This window comes from Podarcis melisellensis, assembly GCF_964234715.1.
Source record: "Podarcis melisellensis genome assembly, chromosome: 2".
NCBI lineage: Eukaryota > Metazoa > Chordata > Lepidosauria > Squamata > Lacertidae > Podarcis > Podarcis melisellensis.
The window spans coordinates 46870704-46892164 of NC_138529.1; the positions used below are offsets into that span (position 1 = coordinate 46870704).

The 21461-nt window shown below is 42.4% G+C and overlaps 1 protein-coding gene across 20 annotated transcripts in view; it reads left to right on the forward strand.

The window, feature by feature from the left end:
- The window catches only part of TENM2 (teneurin transmembrane protein 2), a 704879-nt gene that overhangs the window by 621581 nt on the left and 61837 nt on the right, over nt 1-21461 (forward strand). For 19 of the 20 annotated variants that reach the window (XM_081899086.1, XM_081899100.1, XM_081899097.1 and 16 more), the window contains one exon: nt 9510-9656. The exons of the other annotated variant lie outside the window; for it this stretch is intronic. In XM_081899086.1, the coding sequence (XP_081755212.1) occupies nt 9510-9656 (147 nt within the window). The remainder of the gene's footprint in view (nt 1-9509; nt 9657-21461) is intronic. 20 annotated transcript variants of the gene reach the window in all.

A 21461-nucleotide genomic window follows, 5' to 3' on the forward strand; every position in this document is an offset into this window, starting at 1 on the left:
CTTTTAGTGTGGTGACACCTACGCTTTGTGACTTGCTATATACGGTGGTACCTTAGGTTAAGAACTTAATTCATTCTGGAGGTCCGTTCTTAACCTGAAAGTGTTCTTAACCTGAGGTACCACTTTAGCTAATGGGGCCTCCCGCGCCGCCGCTGCATGATTTCTGTTCTCATCCTGAAGCAAAGTTCTTAACCTGAGGTACTATTTCTGGGTTAGTGGAGTCTGTAACCTGAAGCATCTGTAACCCAAGGTACAGGAAGGCACTGTGGTCTAATACCCGTGACAGGGTGAGCTCCTGCTGCTCGGTCGCTGCTCCTGCCAACCTAGCAGTCCAAAGCACGTCAAAGTGCAAGTAGATAAATAGGTACAGCTCTGGCGGGAAGGTAAATGGCATTTCCGTGTGCTGCTCTGGTTCGCCAGAAGCGGCTTAGTCATGCTGGCCACATGACTTGGAAAAACTGTCTGCGGACAAATTTCGGCTCCATTAGCCAGTAAAGCAAGATGAGCGCCACAACCCCAGAGTCGTCCATGACTGGACTTAACAGTCAGGGGTCCCTTTACCTTTATATATCAGGTAGGCATCATTTCTATTGTCTTTTTGGCCTCTGCTGAACATTTTCATCTTTCAACAAGCCTTCTAAGTGGATATTTTTATCCCAGCCAGTATCTATTCTTGGTTTGTAATTGTTTTAACTGTTACTCTTTTTGGCAACTGATATATAATAATAACCTTATATTATACTACTTGCTGGTCCTCCTGCATTCCATAACATCTGAAGCGCCTTTCATTTTGGTGGTTAGTTTGACATTATTCCAAACATACTTACCAACTTTGTCAAGGGCTCCTTCCTGATACAAATGTTTTATTCCTGTTCAAGTAGCAAGTTGTTGTTCACTATGGATCCAAGGAAGCAAAATGTATTAATTATTTTAAAGGGAGAATTTTTAGGTTGATCTGAGATGGTTGCATGACAATTTATCCCATGGCTGTGGTTGTCTTAAGGAAACTAAGAAGATGAATAAAGGAGGCAACAGGTTTTCTACTTTGCTTTGTTCATGAGCTATGAGCACAGCAACAACCATTCCCTAATGGAGACATGCCGCACTTTGGACAAGCAAGACTACATTACTGATCATCTAATGCGGTTTGGAAAAAAATGAGTTTTTACAAATAGAAGGAGCCCACGTCAATGTGCAAATAGAAGGAATTTGTGCAATGAAGGAGCCCAAATGTAGTAGTTAGTAGAATGTACATGCTACATGTAGTCCCTGCATATAGTACAGATTAAAGAAAGGGATTAGGAGAGCTTTACAAAAGCTGTTCACACTAAGGATGAGCTTCACAATAAACATTTTACCTGTGACCTTCTGGTATTGGAACCATTTTTTCAGGATATCAGCAGTGCAGAAATGTTGGAAATTGTATTTCAAAGTTTTTTTTTTCAAAATATGTAGATCCATCATCACTTTTTGTCACAGTTTTGTCACATCTTTGCCCCTCACTGTCCTGGAGCATATCTATGTCTCCCTCTGTCATACTTTAGCTGTAGGATTCCTCACGATGGATGACCTAGAGGCCCCGGACCGTAGCGAAGCTCAGGAAGAGTCAGGAATCTTAGTCTAAGGAGCCTGGGGATCACCCTACATGTAGTGCCAGCAGCTCCAGCTTGAAAGTCTCAGTACCAAGCTGAAGGAACTGTTGGAACAATATCTTTCTAGTAGCTCTGTATGGCAGTCACAACTAATTTACCTGAACTGCTGCCTCTTGACCATGCCCCTGCCTGAACTGATAGATATCTTTCATAGCCCCTGGGCTGGTTTGGGGGTCTTACAGCAGAGCCTTTCCATCTGGGACCTTGCCCTGAAATGGAGCATTTTCCCATTTACAAATAATTCCTCCTTTGGAATTGTGTGACTAGGATAGCTGTTGTATTTGTCTCTCAGGACCCATGTATCTCAGTACATTTTTTCTGGTACTGTGTGTGTAATGGGTTGGGGGAGGAATTTTGAAATGTCATTGTTAAGTAGCTTGGATCTGGGAAAAGGTAATACCTTGCCTTAGTTTCTGCAAATGCACAAGTGTATTAAGGCATAAAAGAAATGGTTCTGTTTTAAACCAGTCTTTGAACCCCATTGAGGCCATGCTGTTACTAGTTTCTAAATTCCTTCTTCATAGCCAAAAGGGAGAAGTTTGTCATTCCTGGTTTAGTATTATGTCTGAACCAGCCCTTTAAATTGATGTGAGCTGTTGGATTGAGCTGCTATTAGTGCTGGGATATAATGCACTGCCATATGAAATCAAGAACAAGGATGCTGCCATGTCCTTAAGACTTTCAGAAGTTATCAAATCATTGGGTTCTCGGTTAAAGATTGCTTACTGTGCGATATGTAGTATTTGCAGTAGTCTACTTCATGTTACAATGGCCTAGAAGTGCAATTCTTCCTAGATGCAGACAGATTTATGGCACTCTGTATTCATCATACTTCATCTCCTGAGGGAACCAAGTAACTTTTTGACAGGAGCCCATAGTATCTTTGTTTTTCAAAAGGGAACCTGTTTCTTTGTAAACTCATGTTCAGTAGTTGTATAACAATACTCTGTGGTTTAATCTGATCTCAAAAACTAATACTGTTTACTAAATCTCGTATGAATCTGTCAACAATACCTTTAACATGACACAAATGCAACCGGCAGGACTAAATTTCATTGAGTACTGCTTAAATCTGTGTTTGTGATCATTTTCCCCGTCCTTCAAAATAAAACCAAAGACTGCTTTTCAACTTGTTATAGATTCTACAGAGAAGAAATGCAGCTGTAAGAATGCCAAGGTCTGAGTTCATTAGGAATGTGCAAGGTACAATCCATAGGAGTTATTGATTTTTCAACCTTATTGGAAAAAATCAGTCATGCTTTTCTTTTTTCGCAGAAAGAACCGTGTGTGTGTGCGCGCGCAAGCGCGCGCGCGCATGCACACGCTTTTCTGATAACATTCCACATCAACAAAACATGAACAAAAACGATACAACAAAGAAAAAGAAAAATCTTTCCTTTCAAAGATTTCAAGGAATTGACAAAAAAAAAATCTGAAAATATTCTACTCCATTCTATTCCAGATTTGCAAATCTGTTCTAATTACTTTCCAAGCCCTTGAGTAATTATCATTCAAGATATTGCAGTTATTTACTGTTAATCATATCCCCAGGTATTTTACTTTTTTTTCACTCTTGCAAACTGATGTGGAACAATAAGAACCAAATTTAAGATTGGAAAAATGAGAAATGGAAAGAAACAGAAACTTACATATTTGTCCACCTCTAATATCCACTACAAATAACCATATACTGTAAACTTAAAAACAAAAACAAAAACCACACCAAATCCTATGTACCAATACCCCTCTGTTCTCCATATTCCAAGTCTGAAAAGTTTAGTTAGGGTTTAATATGTGAGTTAAATTGGTAACTCATTTTGAGAGCTTAGCATACATTTTACTTAAGCTGTTTAACAAGTTCCACCATTCATAAACTAGACTTATTATGGAAGTTTAATCAATTTTGAAATGAACATAGAATCCTATACTAGGAAACCATGTTAATTTGGGTCTTGTTGCTTTATGCTCTCAAGTTCACAGTGATTTATTTATACTTTAATACCATTATCCATAGTATATAGTATAGGGTGGGGATTTTCTAATTGTTTCTTGTTCTTATATAAAAGAACTTTAATCATCTATATTTGCATTGATATTGCAAAAAAAATAAATTTACAAAACTTACTGAGTCAGGTAAGTTCATTCTCTTAATTAATAGCCTTTCCCAATCCTCCTCTAATATTGATTTAGGCAAGCTGAGAACCAAAAGGTCAAGAAAAGGTAACTTCTTATCCAGATATGTGGTCTTGCTAGATCATGTTGAGGCACACTGCTGGAGACATCCAAGAGCTCTGCCCTCATTTACTTATGTTTTGCCCATTCTGATAAGCTATCTGCTCGACTGTGTACAGTATACTGAAGTTGAACAAAGAGAGCTTTTTAAAAAACATTTTCTGTCATATATTGTAAGGAAGAAAACTATGCTGTTTAATGCAGAGAATGATGTTTCCCAAGTTGTATCTCTGCAACACATGAAGTCAATATTTGTATTGATGCATTCTGTCCACACATAGGATTAATATGTGGAGCACAGGGTGTGCCTTCTGGCTCCACTTCTGACATTGAGTGTGCATTGGGTGTGCATTGAGTGTGGACAATTGCAGCTGATGCAATCCTTTACAGGTGCCCATGCTCAATGCATAGACACTGGGGAGTGGAGATGGCACAACATATGATCTAAGGGACAGTTTTGTGGGCTGTTGCCTGCCTGTAGCCAGCCTTTCTCAACCTGTGGGTCCCCAGATGTTGTTGAACTACAACTCCCATCACCCCTAGCTAGCAAGGCCAGAGCTCAGGGATGATGGGAGTTGTAGTCCAACAACATCTGGGGACCCACAGGTTGAGAATTGCTGCAAGACCAACACCAGATTTAGGGTGGTGTGGGTGGTTCCCTTATTCAGGGCACAACGGAAAGCAAGAGGGATGACAGCATGAAAATAAGAAATATGGAGAGGGGTTTTGTCATCAGTTAGGGAGCCATCACTTAGAGAAGCGTGCCCCTGTTCATACATTGCCTATTGCATGGAAGGAGCATGTGAGAGGGCCAGGCCTGTACAGACGGTGGGGGGAGCCAGGTATACATACCCTGGGCCTTGCTGGGATAAGCAAGGCAAGGTTCTGCCAGGAACCAGCTGCTTTTTTGATTGAGTTTATAGTAGGGTTGCCATATTTCAAAAAGTAAAAGCCAGGACACCCCAAATGTTGTTGAGTTGTTGTTTTTTACAAAAACCTGCTATTTTTCAATTGACTTGCCTAAGATCCAGGACAAAGTACCGCCTTTCAGAAATCCCTCCCCCCCCCCCCGGATGTCAATTCCAGCTTTGAAATCCCATTAATGTTAACTTTATTCTAACAAGACTGCCACCCCAGGGCTCAGACAAGCTCTGCACAGGCCTGGATAGGGCTATTGTTACTCTAAATAACTGATAGGCTAAAAAGCTGTCATGAAAATATACCTGTATATTAATTTGGAGACTAAGAAATCTACGCTAGCATAGTTAAAGTAGTGTATTATGTGAAGCTAATGGAAACCTGTCCTAGTATAATGTCCTTCTGTTTCAGAAGCCCATTGATAATATCTTTTGTTAACATATTTCATATATATAGGGTTACAGCAGTGTACCTATCTTTAGGATACTCTGCTTGCATTAAGTTTCCCGTTTACTTTAAAACTCTGGCTCGAGTTTCTGTAAGGAATGATTGAAGTGCTCATTATTTACCTACATAGATAGTACTCATATTGTTGTGTTGCAACAGAATTCTTTGTGAGAGCGTTTGGAGTTTTATAAAACTGTTAGCACTATTCTAGCATGCAGAGTTTGATTCCTGCTCTTCAAGATAATTTGGTAAAGAGCCTTAGTAAGTGTTAGATGAATATATGGTAAGCATCTCATGATACTCCAGTCACCACCAGCTCTTATACATATTCAGGAAGTTTTTAGGAGCAAGTAATTTAGATTGAAATGTAAATATATTGCATGAAAATAATGGACACGCTTTTAACAATTATTACTCCATAGATGATTGTGTAGACATCTAGGTATTGTATAAATGGGCTCTTAAGACAAGCTATATGTATATATATCTATCAGTCTATCTAGCTATCTATCTAATGGTTGACAAAGCAGTTTTGTGTTGTCTGCCAAATAAATATTTATGCGGAGATAATTTGAATGTGCTTTTTTGCATTTATAAAGATCCTAAGTAGCCACTACTTTGCACTTAGAGCTTTTTGTCAAAGCTAAATTTATCCTTCATTTACACAGCTTTTTAGAAGGGACACATGCACAAAGCAACCCATGTTGACGTAAATAATTAGATCACATTGTGGACTATCTATACACTAGCTTTTAGGTATTTATTATATTTTAATGGAAACTGTTTCTGATTTTTTATATGTTTATGAAATATAAAATCTGTCTTTGGAAGGCCACAAATGGAATGAACTTTGCTGTGGTGGTAAAGTGTTTCCTAGCAACACCATGTCCGTTATAGTCTTCCTTCCTTCCTTTTTCAAGCTAAAAGCAAAGTCATGTCTATTAATTCCCAGCTGCAATGAAAACTTTTTCAGAGATTTTGTTCATGTTTTCATCTTGCTCAGATGTACTGGGGGAGAAACCCCCTCTGCTACTCTGATCTGTTTATCTCTCTCCAATTTCCCTTCAACAAGAAAACCCAGAGTGTATATATTCACAATTAATGCTCATTTTACATTTAAAACAAATCAGGTGTCCTGCAACATGATGCCTCCCTTGATATAGTATCATTGTGGTTGTTCAGACAGCTTGCATGACATGCTGAAGAGGTAAAATAAAACATCTTCAAGATTTATTTTAGACTGCACAGAGTACTTGCCTCCTTTTGTGCCTGTATAATGCAAGCAGTTCTTTTTTTCTGCCTGAGAGCAGGGTGAATAGTACTTTCTAAGAACACTTTATGAGAAGCAGAAGGAGTTTTATAGGGCTTGTTAGTATGTAGTGATTCTTGGCCATTATAAACTGAGGTTGCCTTCTCCAGGCTTGTGAAAAACAAGCCCACATCACACAGCTGGCAGTAGCAACAGAGAGCTCAAGGACTAGCTGTGAAAGGAAAGTGAACAGTTTACCTTCAAAAAAGAAATGGTCCAGATTAGACATAATGGTTCAGCAATAGTACCGGTAGGTATACCATACCTAAAATAAGTTGAAGTATCCAATTCCCTCCCGCCTAAAGCTGTACACATACTTTCTGTTCAAATAGAAAAGATTATATGAAGGCATAGTTAAGGCTGATGTACTGCTTCTCTGAGGAACCTGTCAGCACTAGCTGAGTGTTGCAAATTGTACCTTGAAGTTGTCCCCTGTCTGTTTTGAAAAAGTAAAAATGGGTGTAAAGGTAAAGGGACCCCTGTCCATTAGGTCCACTCTCGGACGACTCTGGGGTTGCGGGGCTTATATCTCTTTATTGGCTAAGGGAGCTGGCGTACAGCTTCTGAGTCATGTGGCCAGCATGACTAAGCCATTTCTGGTGAACCAGAGCAGTGCACGGAAACGCCGTTTACCTTCCCGCCGGAGTGGTACCTATTTATCTACTTGCACTTTGACGTGCTTTCAAACTGCTAGGTTGGCAGGAGCAGGGACCGAGCAACGGGAGCTTACCCCGTCGCAGGGATTCGAACCGCCATTCCCCAGAGGATGTCCCCTGACACCAGTGCTTGTGCTTACTGCTCTTCAAGATAGGGAAATATGCCCTGATTTTTTTTGGTGCAGGGTTGTTGCTTGAACGTTCCTGCTAGAAACATTCCCAAGGATTTTTCTCAAAGAACAATTTTATTTTATTTTACTTCATCACAGTAAACAAGCAAGATATGTGATGTTATCTCCAATATTGTGCAGCTGTCATAACCAAGAGGCACCATCCATATTCACATTTATTATTGCTTCTGGCATTAAAACTGATTCTTTTGGATTTTTGGTCACAATCCTGAAAAACTTATGTGTAATTATGGCGATGTCAGTGTGACTATTTTTTGAGGCAGAGATTATAAAATAGCATGATCTGTATAATAATTAAGGGTCTTGGATATTCCCATTATAGATCAGATCATGTCCTTTTGGTTAGCTTACCAGCCTTTGATCTGTATCACATTGATGCATCAAATGCCATCACATGAATGAGAAAATATATTCCTGAAAGAAGTTGCTCAAGCACTCTTGTTCCTGATTCCTATTCTCTATGTCTATGTTTTACTGATCAAAAAGTACAGGTCCTATTTCCTCTGAGACTTTTTTACCTTCTGGATGCTGACTGCCAAAGCTTTCCTATTATCCATTTTGCTTTTCTGTGTGATCAGAATTGTCTGTACACATTTGTATGTTCAGAACAACGAAACATTTAAACAGAACTACTCACTTTACAGATCATAGGGACCTACTGAAATTCTTAGCTTCCATGTAATTCCACATGTCAAAATAGTGCGAGATCATTAATAAATATCCAAGCCCATTTAAAAAGTGTTCAATGAAATGGAAGAGAGAACAAGTAACTATTCACTTCACTTCAATTTTTAATTCATTTTTATGGTTAAAGAGTCAAACTACTGCTTGTTTGTAGTATGTTAAACTGTAGCTTCAGTGGGATTATGTTTCTTTAGTTGGCACTGAATCATCATCTCATTCCTGAATCTTGTATATATTTGTAGCTGTGACTCAAGAAGGCTTAAAGATATTGTTTAGATTTAATTTCCCACTGAATTTCTTTATGCAACAGCTTGGCTTGGCTGTGCTAGACCACAGTTGTTGATGGGTGGTTCTGGTGCACATAAATCACTTTCTGCTTCATCACAAGCACATTCTATGATCCTGTGGTTCTAAGTTCCAGGCCAGTTCACTGCGTTAGTGCAACTCCACAAGTCATGACATTCTATTGCTGCAGGGGTCAGCGCTCCACATCCATTAGTGTTGCAGCTCACCAAATTATGCAATCAGAACACAAATTACTTTGCCTCCAATTTGTGAAAGGGGTTTCAGCTATTAGATGTTTTTAACCTTCTTGTGTTTTTGTACAAGGGAGGCTGCAATTTTTACTGTGACATGGTTACTCCTGAGTAGTTTGGTTGTAGCCTTTGGCTGCTGCAGAATTCCAAGTGTGTATTTTAAAAATCCAGGGAAATCCAAGACTTAAAATTAGTTGGTAGGAAGGAAAGACACCCTTAATAATTTGGAGCCCTTAAATGATCTTCGCTATTTTAAGGTAGCTTCGCAGGTAATAAGATACGACACTAAGTAGAATGAGTGCACTCATTTTCCCACCCATAACCATATTTTGTATAAAGTGCACATTTATTTTGAAATGTTCCATTTCAGAGTTTTGTACAAGCCCACAATCTAGGTTATAGAACCCCGATATAGCAAAAATGCACATGGATTAAATTTCCTTTTATTGAGATTACACTTGTCCCCTAATAATTTATAGATACTTGTAGCAGGAATCCAACCACAGTCTCAGATTCTTTGGGGGGATGCTTATATAGAGCTAGTAACATGTCATAAAATTATAGATATTCAAATGTAAAAAAAAAATAGGAATAAGATCTAGCTGTAGTAGAAGCTTAATTCTTTTTTGCTATTAAAATCAACCCTAAAGATACATTTATGACACTGAAGACTACATGTATTTTTACGCATTATTTCTCTTTTGCCTTCTACTTCCCATAGTCATCCTCTAAGCAAAAAGATGTTCCTTACACCAGCAAGCATGTTTGATACAGCCTTCAGCTTTCTTTTTGAGTGCACAGTAACATTGTTTAATGTGCCTTGAGCATAGAATCTTAGTGCAAATAGTATTTCTTGTACTTATCTTCTTCATTTCTTCAACCAGATGGCTGCCCTGATTTGTGCAATGGCAATGGGAGATGCACACTCGGTCAGAACAGCTGGCAGTGTGTCTGCCAGACCGGCTGGAGAGGGCCTGGATGCAATGTTGCTATGGAAACCTCCTGTGCTGATAACAAGGATAATGAGGGAGGTGAGCAAAAGTCTTCCAATTCCCAGCCCCTAAAGAACAGAGGGTTATGTGCGGCTTCGTCATGAGTCATTTTACTAGAGAAAGACCCCCTCTCCTACTATTGTCAAGTGTTGTTGTTACATTTCCTTCGAAACAAATGAGATGGAGAAAGAAGAGCTCTTGTGGGGGAAATGATGTGACCTTAAAGACTTCTTTTTAAAATGTAGAGCTTCATTCATCTCTGGTGAAACTAAGGTTTTTGCTGCCGGAGTTTACAGTTGGGAATTGTATGGTTTAGAACTTTAGGACTCGGTCCTGTCTTCAGGTATGCACCCTTTATGACCTAAAAGTCCAGAAAAGCAGCCTGCACTACACATTATTCAAGCAAAGATACAGCTGATTAAGTAGGATACTTTACAAAGTACTGTAAATATTTGTTAGAGCAAAGATGACAGGCAGAATCTTAGACAAAGGTAACACAAGAAACTTTATATTCTACGTTCAGAGATGCAGTTGAAAAGCCAGCTGCCAATCACCTGAAATCATATAGGACATCACATGTTGGCAGATAAAAAGATGGTTAGGCTTCTGAAGCCCACAAGGGGCTTCTAAAGGCCTGCCAGTTGGGGTGTGTGGAGTTTTGAAGGCACTGCACACCTGGCTCCTGAAGTGCTGCGGATCAGATGTCTGAAAGCGCCGCACAGTGCTCTTTGCAGGCGGCTTGCAAGAGCCCTGAGCTGTGCTTTAAAGTCCTGCTGATCAGACAATTTTAATCCATATTTAGTGTTTCATTTTAGCACCAGAGGTGGATTTAGGGCAGCATGACTGGTTCCCTCACACGGTGCACAGGGGCTAGGGGGGTGCCTTCCCGCCTCCTTCCCAATGCCACCCCGTTAGCATTCATCCTGCTCCTTCACCCAGGGTTGTTTTGGCGAGGGTTCGGCCCCAGGATCAGTCAATCTATTTCTCAAACCTACTAGACAAGCAAAAAGCACTGATGCAATGCATTATAATTTGCTTACATTTTAAGGTATTGGAACAAACCTTGGGGACATACATCTCCCTCAAGCTATTGGGCTAACTATACTTGCCAGAATTGCAAACAGGAATGGCTGCCTCCAAAATAGCTATGTAAATAAGAACAGAATGAACCTTGCTGGTTCAGCCCATACTGCCATCTCTTGCATTACTCTGTGTTCTAAGGCATTCAGCTTGTTACCTCTGGAAATGTCATAAGTAGGTCATAAAGGCATCTCCTTTTCTTTACTCATAGTATCTGATAATCAAGGACCATGTTCCCTCTTAACACAGAGGCCTCACTTAGAAGTTATGTGTAATAGGTTTATCATGCCTATTGTTCATGGATTTGTGTAATATTTGGCCATCACCAGATAATGTAAAAATGAATTCTTTGTGTGAATGATATCTTCCATGAGAAAAGGCTTTCTATATAGTCTGTCCTGAACCTGTCAATTTCATTTCCATCTATTTATCATTTCATTTATAATTTCAGCTCTAACTAGCCCTTTCCCAAACTGACAAACTGAATTGTTTATTGCAATAGAAATAATTTATTGCTACTTCATTTGAAATATTGAATACTTAACTTGACATTTGATCAAAAATAGTGGATGCAATGACGTCTAAATCTCTCAGTGCCACGTATGTTATTGTAGAAACATTCCTTTCCAAGCAACCTTTTCAAAAATTTGATAAAAGTAGACTTCAGATCAGAATTCATCAACTTTTCATGAAGTCTTCAATACAGTACCTAGTGCCATATGATAATTAACAAAACTAATTGCTCTGTTAATCATTAAATATTTGCTCAGCATTTTCAACTAATAAATTTCTCCTTGTCTTGTCATCATTTCAAGAAGTATTTCTAAATGTTTTAATAAAAACCCTGATGCAGCATTCCCAACATGAAAAACTATTCTAGGACATCAAGATACACATTTGAGTAAGTTTGCCAAATAGCTTCAATAATTATGACCAAGTACTCAGAAGCCATGGGAAGAGGAAACATTCTAATCCTAGAAAAATTGCAGAAACTACTACAACAGAAGCACACAGGCATCTTCTCAGTAGCTGCCTCATTGTTATGTAAAATATTTATCCTGGAGGCTCACCTTCACATATACCCGCAGCTACATGCCACTAACTCTTTCAGTAATCCACTTCTGAAAATATTTTGAATGTATGTCTGAAGGACTTGCCCAATGTCACAGAGGAAACTTGTGACTGAGCCAAGAGTTAAAACCAGCCATTCTTTCTGCTACTCCGAATATCATTTTTCATCTCTATTGGAGCTGCTTTTTCTAAATTCTTTGGGTGTTCTTCATAAGAGAGCTCACAGAAATCTTCCGATTTCCATAATAGAGCTTCACCTCTCCATTTGTCTCTGCCTGCTGTGACATCCCCATAACCGTAGAATTTGAGTTACTTGTGACCCAATACTCGTTTGCTCTTGTAGTCTGTTTCCTTACTCCACACTGCTGCTGTGTTAACAAATTTTCATGCTTCTTCTCCCTTCAATATTTTTATAGGGTTACACCACAGGGTGCCCTTGACCAGAATTTCTCCATAATTGTATGGCTGTTGGCAATTATCTTTAGTGGAAAACAGTGATAATGTTGTACTTTTAAGCATTTAAAGAAGCTAAAGTGTTGTTTACTAGATTTTCTGTCTGCTGGTTTGCAGGAGGGGGCAGGATGCCCGGTGGTTTCTCTCTTTGTGCTTCCTTCTTTGTGTTCTTATGTCCAGCTGCTACAGCCTTAAAGGTAGAAAACTGCTCACAAAGGAGATACATAATCAAGGATGCTTTTGGTTTGCCATATAGAGATTATTAGTTAGAATCATACCTTTAAGTAGTCTCTCGTCTTTATAAAGGCAGGGTCATGTTCAGCCTTACATGAGGCATAAATCAGATCCAAGGTGTAGAAATGTCAAACTAAAAGAAAAAATGCCATTCTACTAAATGTTTAGAGAGTGAATTCTAAGCTTTCAGCAGGTTATCTTCAGGTCAGAATCTCTGTAGGAGTTAAGTATAATTATTTCTGGTATGCTTTTGCTGTCCTTCCCATGGAGGGGAGTTCTGTATTCCTAATTATGGATATCTGCTAGTCTTATTAATCATACAAATACAGCTGGACGCAGTGAAATCTCAGTCACATACTAGTATTCTGTTGTGGGGGTGGAACAAAATTTAAGTACCTTTTCATACAGAAATAAAATAAATTTCTGTGCCCAGGAGAAGAATGGCACAGTGTATGTGTCTTATGAAATACGGTATTTGTTTCTGATTTCATTAAACTGATTTTTTTTTAACATATAAAGTGTGTGTGTGTGTGTGTGTGTGTGTGTGTGAAAGGTGAGGCTTTTTATAAAATAATTTTCCAAAGGTGGCAGTCTAATTAAAAGATAGCGTTTTCCTGAGGCCAACTCCCTGTTAAAGGCTTTCATTCCAGAATCCTTTTTTGGTTTTAAAAAGATGTTTGAAGTCCATTAATTTACTCTTTGCAGCATCCTTTAAAATTTAATCCCTCTTCTAATCAAGTCCTCAGTAGTCTAAATAACTGTTAAGTATCTTTGGTGGGGATTATGAACAGTTATTCAAGATTATATGACGAATCTAATACTCACAGTACTGTGATTAAATCTATAAATCTCTCAAAATGGCACATATAACCATTTAAAACACCATGGACTTAATTCAGAGAATTAAAATATTTCAAAACAAGATTCACAGGATAACAAAAGGCTAAAAGTTATTATCAAGTACAGACTTTTCTGGATTTCCAGTGTTAATAGCAACAATTAGATTGCTTGCAAACCTTGGGGTTATGTGAGTAGACAGCTGCAAAATCGCATGTGCTTTTGGCTGGAGAGAGAGTCAGAGTAATGGTTGGTTTCTGTTTGGATCCAAGGCTGTGGTTATGGTGGAAGCAACACAGTTTTGGGGTGTTAGTGCTGTGAACCCCTCCATCGTGGGCTCAGTTTGTATTATGTGTAAATAAAGACCCCAGTCTCCACTGTGCCTCATTCCAAAAGGAAACACAAACTGTAGTTAAGCACCCGGAACTCCTGGATTCTAGCACCACTCAGAGATTGGGGTGGTGTGCAACAGTATGTACATATAGCATTGAGCCAGAAACTCAAAATATTCCTCATCACTATTTTAGCTTATTGCAATTATATTCCTTCTTAGTATTTGTCAGGGAACTGCCATCTAAAGCGCCGGGGGCGCAAAGGCTCACTGAGGTTGAGAGAGGAGTAGCAGCGGAAGAGGGAACCAGTAGAGGGCGAGCAAGAACTCCAAGGGAAAGTGAGTCGGAGGGATGGCTCAGAGACACTTCCAGCGAAAACAGTGGGGAGGTCTCAGGACCTCCTATAGGGACACCCACACCTCGCCGGAAACTGTCACGCCGAGAGGCCAGACGACGTGTTTCCGTTAAAGAGCTTTTATGTTGGAAAAGATTCCGAAAGCAGCCACTTTCGGATTCTACTAGTGATTGACGCAGCCATGCTGGAGGGGCTCCGTCACAGGCAGAGGTTTGAAAACCTGATCAAACTCTGAGGGACTTGCATTTTACGCACAAGCAGCTCATCGTCCCATCACAGCAATCCGAAAGACACCGAAAGCCAGCTTGTGCAGGGAGAAGCATCATGAGCAACCCAGCCGGAACCGGAGGAGCAGGAGCAGCTGGAGGGGGTCCAAGCCTGGAAGAAAGGTACAGGGCGTTGGAGATCCAGTTGGCGCTGCAAACGGCGAGGCTTGAGGAGAGGAGGGCTCAGGATGCAGAAAAGGGAAAGGAGAAAACCACCCCGCTCGCCAGAAAGGTACCAGGATTGGTGCAGAAATTCGGGGGGGATCCCAGGAACTATCATGCCTTTAGAACAGAGATGCAATACGCTCTAAACTTGCAGTTTGATGACTTCCCCGACGAGGAATCGCGAGTGGCTTTTGTGATTGGCCATCTCGAATCCGGGGCGAAAGATTGGGTTAGACCCCTGATGGCAGCGAATAATGAGATCCTAAAGGACACGAGGAAGTTTTTTCGTGCCATGGACCTGATGTTTTCCAGCGATATTGAGCAGGGGGTGGTGCGAAGGCAGTTAATGGCTTGCCAGCAAGGAAGCAGATCTGTCCGTGAGTACTGGACTGAATTTACTATGCTGATTCATAAATTGGGGTGGGACCTATCGGCGGAGCCCATCCAAATGCTTTTCGAAGAGGGGCTTTCTTCAACCGTCAAAGATGAGCTTTCCCGGGGGCCCAGGGCGGAGTCTATGGATCAGTTAACCAAATCTGCGCTGTCCATAGGAGCGCGCCAGGAGGCGAGGGCTTTGGAAAAGCGGGAAGGGAAAGGAGACCGTTGGAGGGAGTTCCGCATTCCAGACATTCCAGAGCCACCTTTCCCGCCGGCAGAGCCGATGGAAGTTGGAACAGCGCGGGCGCGCGCAGTTTCAAATCCCAGTGAAGGGCGGAAGAAGGAGGGAAAGAGCGCCAAGAGATGTTATCTCTGCCAACAGCCAGGGCACTTTGCCAGAGTCTGCCCACAAAGAAAGGAATGGCAAGGGATGGCAGGAGCTGTTGGGGGAAAGGAAGAGGAAGGCAAGGAGCAAGTAAAAGCCAACGCCTGGCTGCCACCGTCGGGGCACAGCAGCCAGGCCAAAGAGCAGTGAAAGTGCCCACACCGGAACCTCCCAGACCCGCTTTAGTGATAGAGGTGTTACTAGAACTGCCAAACGGACACCCACTAAAGATCAAGGCGCTTTTGGATTCAGGCAGCTCCTGTAATTTCATGAGTAAGGAGTTTGCAGCTGAGCATCAGATACAGACCATCCCTTTAAGTAACCCCTTGCAGGTGACTACGATTGACGGCAGAGAGCTGTTGGGGGGAGAAGTTAGCCAACAGACTGTCCCGATGATAATGAGGGTGGCAAGGCACACCGAACAGATAGCGTTTAATGTGGCCATCCTGGGAGGAGCGCCCATCATTTTAGGGATGAGCTGGCTGGCGCTACACGATCCGCTAGTGGGCTGGCATCAGAGGGTGGTCTCCTTTGGGTCAGCGCATTGCCTAGAACACTGCAAGGAGGGGAAGGTTTCGGGAGGAGACAGAGTCACCCTAGCCGGGATGGAAGTAATGGACAAAGGGAAGGTGCCCCCGCAATACGCAGATCTGAGCAACGTATTCAGCGAAAGGGAAGCAGACAAACTGCCACCGCATAGACCCTTTGACTGTCAAATCAACCTACTCCCTGGGGCCCAACTCCCAGTAGGCAAGCTGTACGCCATGTCAGACAGGGAGATGCAGGAGCTGAGGGAGTTCATTGACAAAAACCTGAAGCGAGGTTTCATCAGAGAGTCCCGAGCGGTGGGGGGCAGCCCAGTGTTTTTTGTGGACAAAAAGAACACAGACAAACCGAGACTGGTGTGTGACTTTAGGGCCCTCAATGCAGTGTCGGAACCCCTGGCTTTCCCTATGCCCCGAATTGATGACATTTTGACCAGAGTAAGGAAGGGAAAGATTTTTACAAAGCTGGACCTGCGGGGGGCGTACAATCTGATACGCATAAGGAAGGGAGATGAATGGAAGACCACCATGTTTACCCCTTTGGGAGCCTTTGAATACCTCGTTATGCCCTTCGGTCTACAAGGGGGCTCCGCGTGTTTTCAAGCTTTTATGAACCACGTTCTGGGACCTTTGCTCTACAAGAATTGTGTGGCCTTTTTAGACGACGTGTTGGTGTATTCGGAAGATGAGGAACAGCATGTGAGGGACGTTCGAGAAGTGTTGGGCAGGCTGCAAGCCAACCAGCTGTGGGTGAAACTGGAGAAGTGCCAGTTTCATACCAAGGAGGTGGAATTCCTGGGGTACCGCTTGTCAGACAAGGGATTGGCCATGGATCCAGGCAAGGTCCAAGCGGTACTGGAATGGAAGACACCGAAGACCAAGAAGGACGTGCAAAGATTCTTGGGGTTTGGGAACTTTTATCGGAAGTTCATCAAGAACTTTGCCCACTTGACGGCGCCCATCACCGACTGCCTCAGCAGCAAGAAGAAATTTGTTTGGACGGTAGAGGCGGATCGAGCCTTTGAAGAACTGAAAAGGGCTTTCGCCTCGGAAGAACAACTTCTGCATGTGGATTTACGAAAACCCATGAGAGTGGAAACCGATGCATCCGACCGGGCGGTAGGGGCGGTCCTTCTTCAACCGGGGAGGAGTGCGTCGGAGTGGAGACCGTGTGCCTTCTTCTCGCGGAAGCTGAATAAATCCGAGAGGAATTACACGGTGTATGACAGGGAACTACTTGCCATTCACGAAGCATTCCGGAGGTGGAGACATTTATTAATTGGGGCACAACACAAGGTGCAAGTGTGCACCGACCACAAGAATTTAGAGTATTGGAGAACAGCTCGAGTGCTCAACCAACGACAAGTGAGATGGGCACAGGAATTCTCCAAATTCAACTTTGAAATTTGTTATGTGCCAGGCCCAGAAAACGTCAGGGCGGACGCGCTCTCACGCAAACCAGAGTATTGGGAAGGGGAGGGGGTGATCGAAGAGAGACATGTCATCCCTGAGGACCGCTGGGTGTGTGGGGCGGCGCTGGTGGGGCAACGAGAACTGGTAGAGGAAACGGAAAATGATGAATATGCCCAGGATAAGCTCAGAGGTCTCAGGGGGGAGGGCGAGAGTCCCGGAGGTTTTGAGGAAAGAAATGGGGCATTGTATTACAAAGGGGCACTGTATATACCCGAAGGTGAATTGAGGGGGAGAGTACTCAAGCAGTTGCATGATAGCCCCACGGCGGGACATTTTGGACAACACAAGACCATGTGGTTGGTTACCAGGGAATTTTGGTGGCCTAAGGTGAGGGAAGATGTAAGGGAGTATGTAAGAGGGTGTGACCAATGTCAGCGAGCCAAAGGGGAAAGAAGGGCGCCGGCAGGGTTATTAGAACCATTACCCACACCAGAACGGCCTTGGGAAGCGATATCAATAGATTTTATGACGGATCTGCCAAAGTCCAAGGGGAAAACAGCCATCATGGTAGTAGTAGACCTGTTAACTAAGATGTGCCACTTTGTAGCATGCTCACATGCAGTCACAGCGGAAGAAACAGCGAAGTTGTTTGTAGAACACATCTTTAGGTTGCACGGGGCTCCCTTGAGGGTGATCTCAGATCGCGGCAAACAATTTACTTCCAGGTTCTGGAGGAAGCTCATGAGCTTGCTGCACGTGGAAGTCAATTTTTCAACTGCCCGGCACCCTGAAACCAACGGGCAGGCGGAAAGAGCAAATGGCATTCTTCAACAATATCTGAGGTGTTATGTCAATGACAGAGAGAACGATTGGGTCGAAAAGTTGGCGTTGGCAGAATTTGCCTACAATAATGCGGAGAATGTGTCCACAGGGATGAGTCCCTTTTTGGCTAATTACGGGTGTCACCCCAGGGCATTTCCAGGGGAAGGAGGGGAGAGATGGAGCGTCCCAGCGGCTGAACATTTTGTAGAAGAGATGGAAGCGATCCATCATCAGCTCCAGCTCAACTTAGAAAGGGCTAAGGCACAATATAAGAAGCAGGCAGACAAGAACAGAAGGGAAGGTGAAACCATAAGGGTGGGGGATCAAGTGTGGTTGTCAACCCAAGGGTTGCCGTTCAAAGGGGGTTGTAAGAAATTGAGGCCCAGAAGATTGGGACCCTTTGAGGTCATTCAGCAGGTCAACCCGGTAGCTTTCAAACTCCGATTACCCAACCACATGAAATTGCACCCAGTGTTCCACAGGTCGTTACTGTCACCATACAGGGAGGGACGTGAAGGGGAGTACGTCAGGGGACCAGCCTTGGAAGAGAGGGAACGCCGCAACCATGTAGCGGAAATCCTCGATTCCAGGTGGAAGGGAAATCAGGTGGAGTATTTGGTGGCGTGGGAAGGGGAACCGGAGTCAGAAAACACCTGGGTAAGTGCAGAGGAAGTCAATGACGAGGTTTTAACAGAAACGTTCCACCAAAGGTTCCCGAGGAAACCTCAGCCGATAGCAAGGTTTAGGAGGGAGTATTTCGGCACCACCGATGAGGAAGAGGAAATGGAAGGGTTCGCGGAGTCGGAGTTGGAAGAGGGAGTGGACTCCGATGACGAAGATTACCGAGAGAGTAGGAACAGCAACAAGTGGAGGGAAGTGTTCGCGACGTCGGAAGATGAGGGAGGTTCTTTCAGGGGTTTTACCTCCTCACCGCCAGTAGGGGAGGAGACGGGAGGGGGTGAAGGGGGCCCTGGAGGGGAGGTGGATGTCAGGGAACTGCCATCTAAAGCGCCGGGGGCGCAAAGGCTCACTGAGGTTGAGAGAGGAGTAGCAGCGGAAGAGGGAACCAGTAGAGGACGAGCAAGAACTCCAAGGGAAAGTGAGTCGGAGGGATGGCTCAGAGACACTTCCAGCGAAAACAGTGGGGAGGTCTCAGGACCTCCTATAGGGACACCCACACCTCGCCGGAAACTGTCACGCCGAGAGGCCAGACGACGTGTTTCCGTTAAAGAGCTTTTATGTTGGAAAAGATTCCGAAAGCAGCCACTTTCGGATTCTACTAGTGATTGACGCAGCCATGCTGGAGGGGCTCCGTCACAGGCAGAGGTTTGAAAACCTGATCAAACTCTGAGGGACTTGCATTTTACGCACAAGCAGCTCATCGTCCCATCACAGTATTGAAAACTCTACCTATTAAAATCTACCTAAACTTTGGAAAGTCTTGAGAAATTTTTGTATAATGCAAAATGCCGTTGTGAAATGTCCATATGCATAAAACATCTATATATATGGCATTGCCCATTTACTTCAGTTGCCAGCCTGATATCCCAAAATCACAGAACACACTGGTATAATAGCTAAGAGGATTTTCTCCAGGAATTTGGGATATAGCATATTCTTTCTTTCTCTCTCTCTCTCTCCGTCCTAAGCCTATCTCCCACTCCTACTGCCTCTACGCATATGCGCACGCACACACACAAAATTAAAAAGAGTATCTCATTATTTATGTATAATTTACAGGCTCTTGCTCCTATTTTTAGAAAGTCTCAAAGCAGCTTAAAAAATGGAGGGAATATCATGAAATTAAACATTCCATCAGTGATTAAGGCCTAAAATCAATAATTGATCACATAAATACCCATTGAAACAAACAAACAGAAACCCCTCCTTTTTATAATTACATCTTGTTTTGGTTTTCAAAATATTGCACATCATAGAAAATACTATTCAATATGAAGGAAAATATACCACAGAAGCCCAATCTGGAGCAGCAGGTTTCCCAATTTGTGTCTTTTGCACAAAATAATATTAGAGGGGAATTTTGCAAGGTATGCTGCACAATCTTCCAGGGGGTGGTTCCATTTCTAACTTAAGCCTGTAGCTGTAAATTAATTTTTTCTTCCTTTCATAGGTAAATTCACTTCTAGAGCAATACTGTTTCTGAACATGTTTGCCCTGTTCATATATTGGAATGTAAGGGTGTGTTTTTAAGTTTCTTAGAACAAATAATTTTGAAACGAAAGGGGGGGAATGGGAAAGGGAAAGGGGAAAAGTGGATCCTGCCCTTCTGCAATAATTATTTGGACAAGCTTTGCTTTTATAGAACAGTGAATCCTGTGATTTGATATTTCATCAGGCCTGTGATAGTTAAGATAATACAAGTATTTCACAGCACAAAAGCAAATCATGTAATTTAGCTTGCCTCATCAAGCTTTGCCACAGCAGGGGTCTCTAATTCAAGTCAGACAAAAGATTTATAAGGTTCTCAATACAAATACCCACAATACCTCAGGAGATAAAAAGGCTCCCTAAAGCAAATACAATAGACCTGGTTCTCAAAGGCATCTTTAAAATTGCTACTATAATAAACAATTGGTATCTATTATTGACAGTTTTAAATATGTATAAAATATAGGCAGCATCTGCAGCAAATATGGGCCTTCGCATGAGTCACTAAATCCTCATTTGCTTGTTTTTCTAACTTAAAGAAAATATCTTTTATACTTTGTAACAAAGCCTTTGCACTTCTTGCCTTCCCAAAACTGTTACTGACATTAACTTTATTGATTCTGGCAATGACTCAGTTGGGAAAGCAGCTACAGAGGACACGAGTGCAGTAGAGCTAGTGCTAGCATTTTCAAAAATTGGCACTTGGCACTTGCAACCAGTTGAGCAGGCCCAGAGGTTTCAGCTGATCATTTTCAGGGACCAGAGTTGTGTTCCAGGCTTCTGGTTATCAAAAAGAAAAGAAAAAGGGAATACATCTATTAGGGTGGCAATATTCAGAAGACATAAAGCAGGTCACTCAAACAGTGGCATCAGTTGCCTCCTCAACTATGCTTCTGTTTCTTGAGCATCTACAGATAGCAGGCAATGTTCTCTTTGGACTGAATGAGTAGTGTACCTCCATCAATACCTGCTATACCTACTTCTTTACAGGACAAAATATCCCCTCCGCTGTACTTGGTCATGTGCTTAAACAACAGCCATCATGCTATCCTGTAACAATCTGTAATCTTATCCATTTATTATTCCTTGAGTATATTAGCCTAATAACACACTACGAAAGGGGAGTTTTAATGTTTTACTAGGTAATATCCACTAACCGCGGGACGCGGGTGGCGCTGTGGGTTAAACCACAGAGCCTAGGACTTGCCGTTCAGAAGGTCGGCGGTTCGAATCCCCGCGACAGGGTGAGTTCCCGTTGCTCGGTCCCTGCTCCTGCAAACCTAGCAGTTTGAAAGCACGTCAAAGTGCAAGTAGATAAATAGGTACCGCTCCAGTGGGA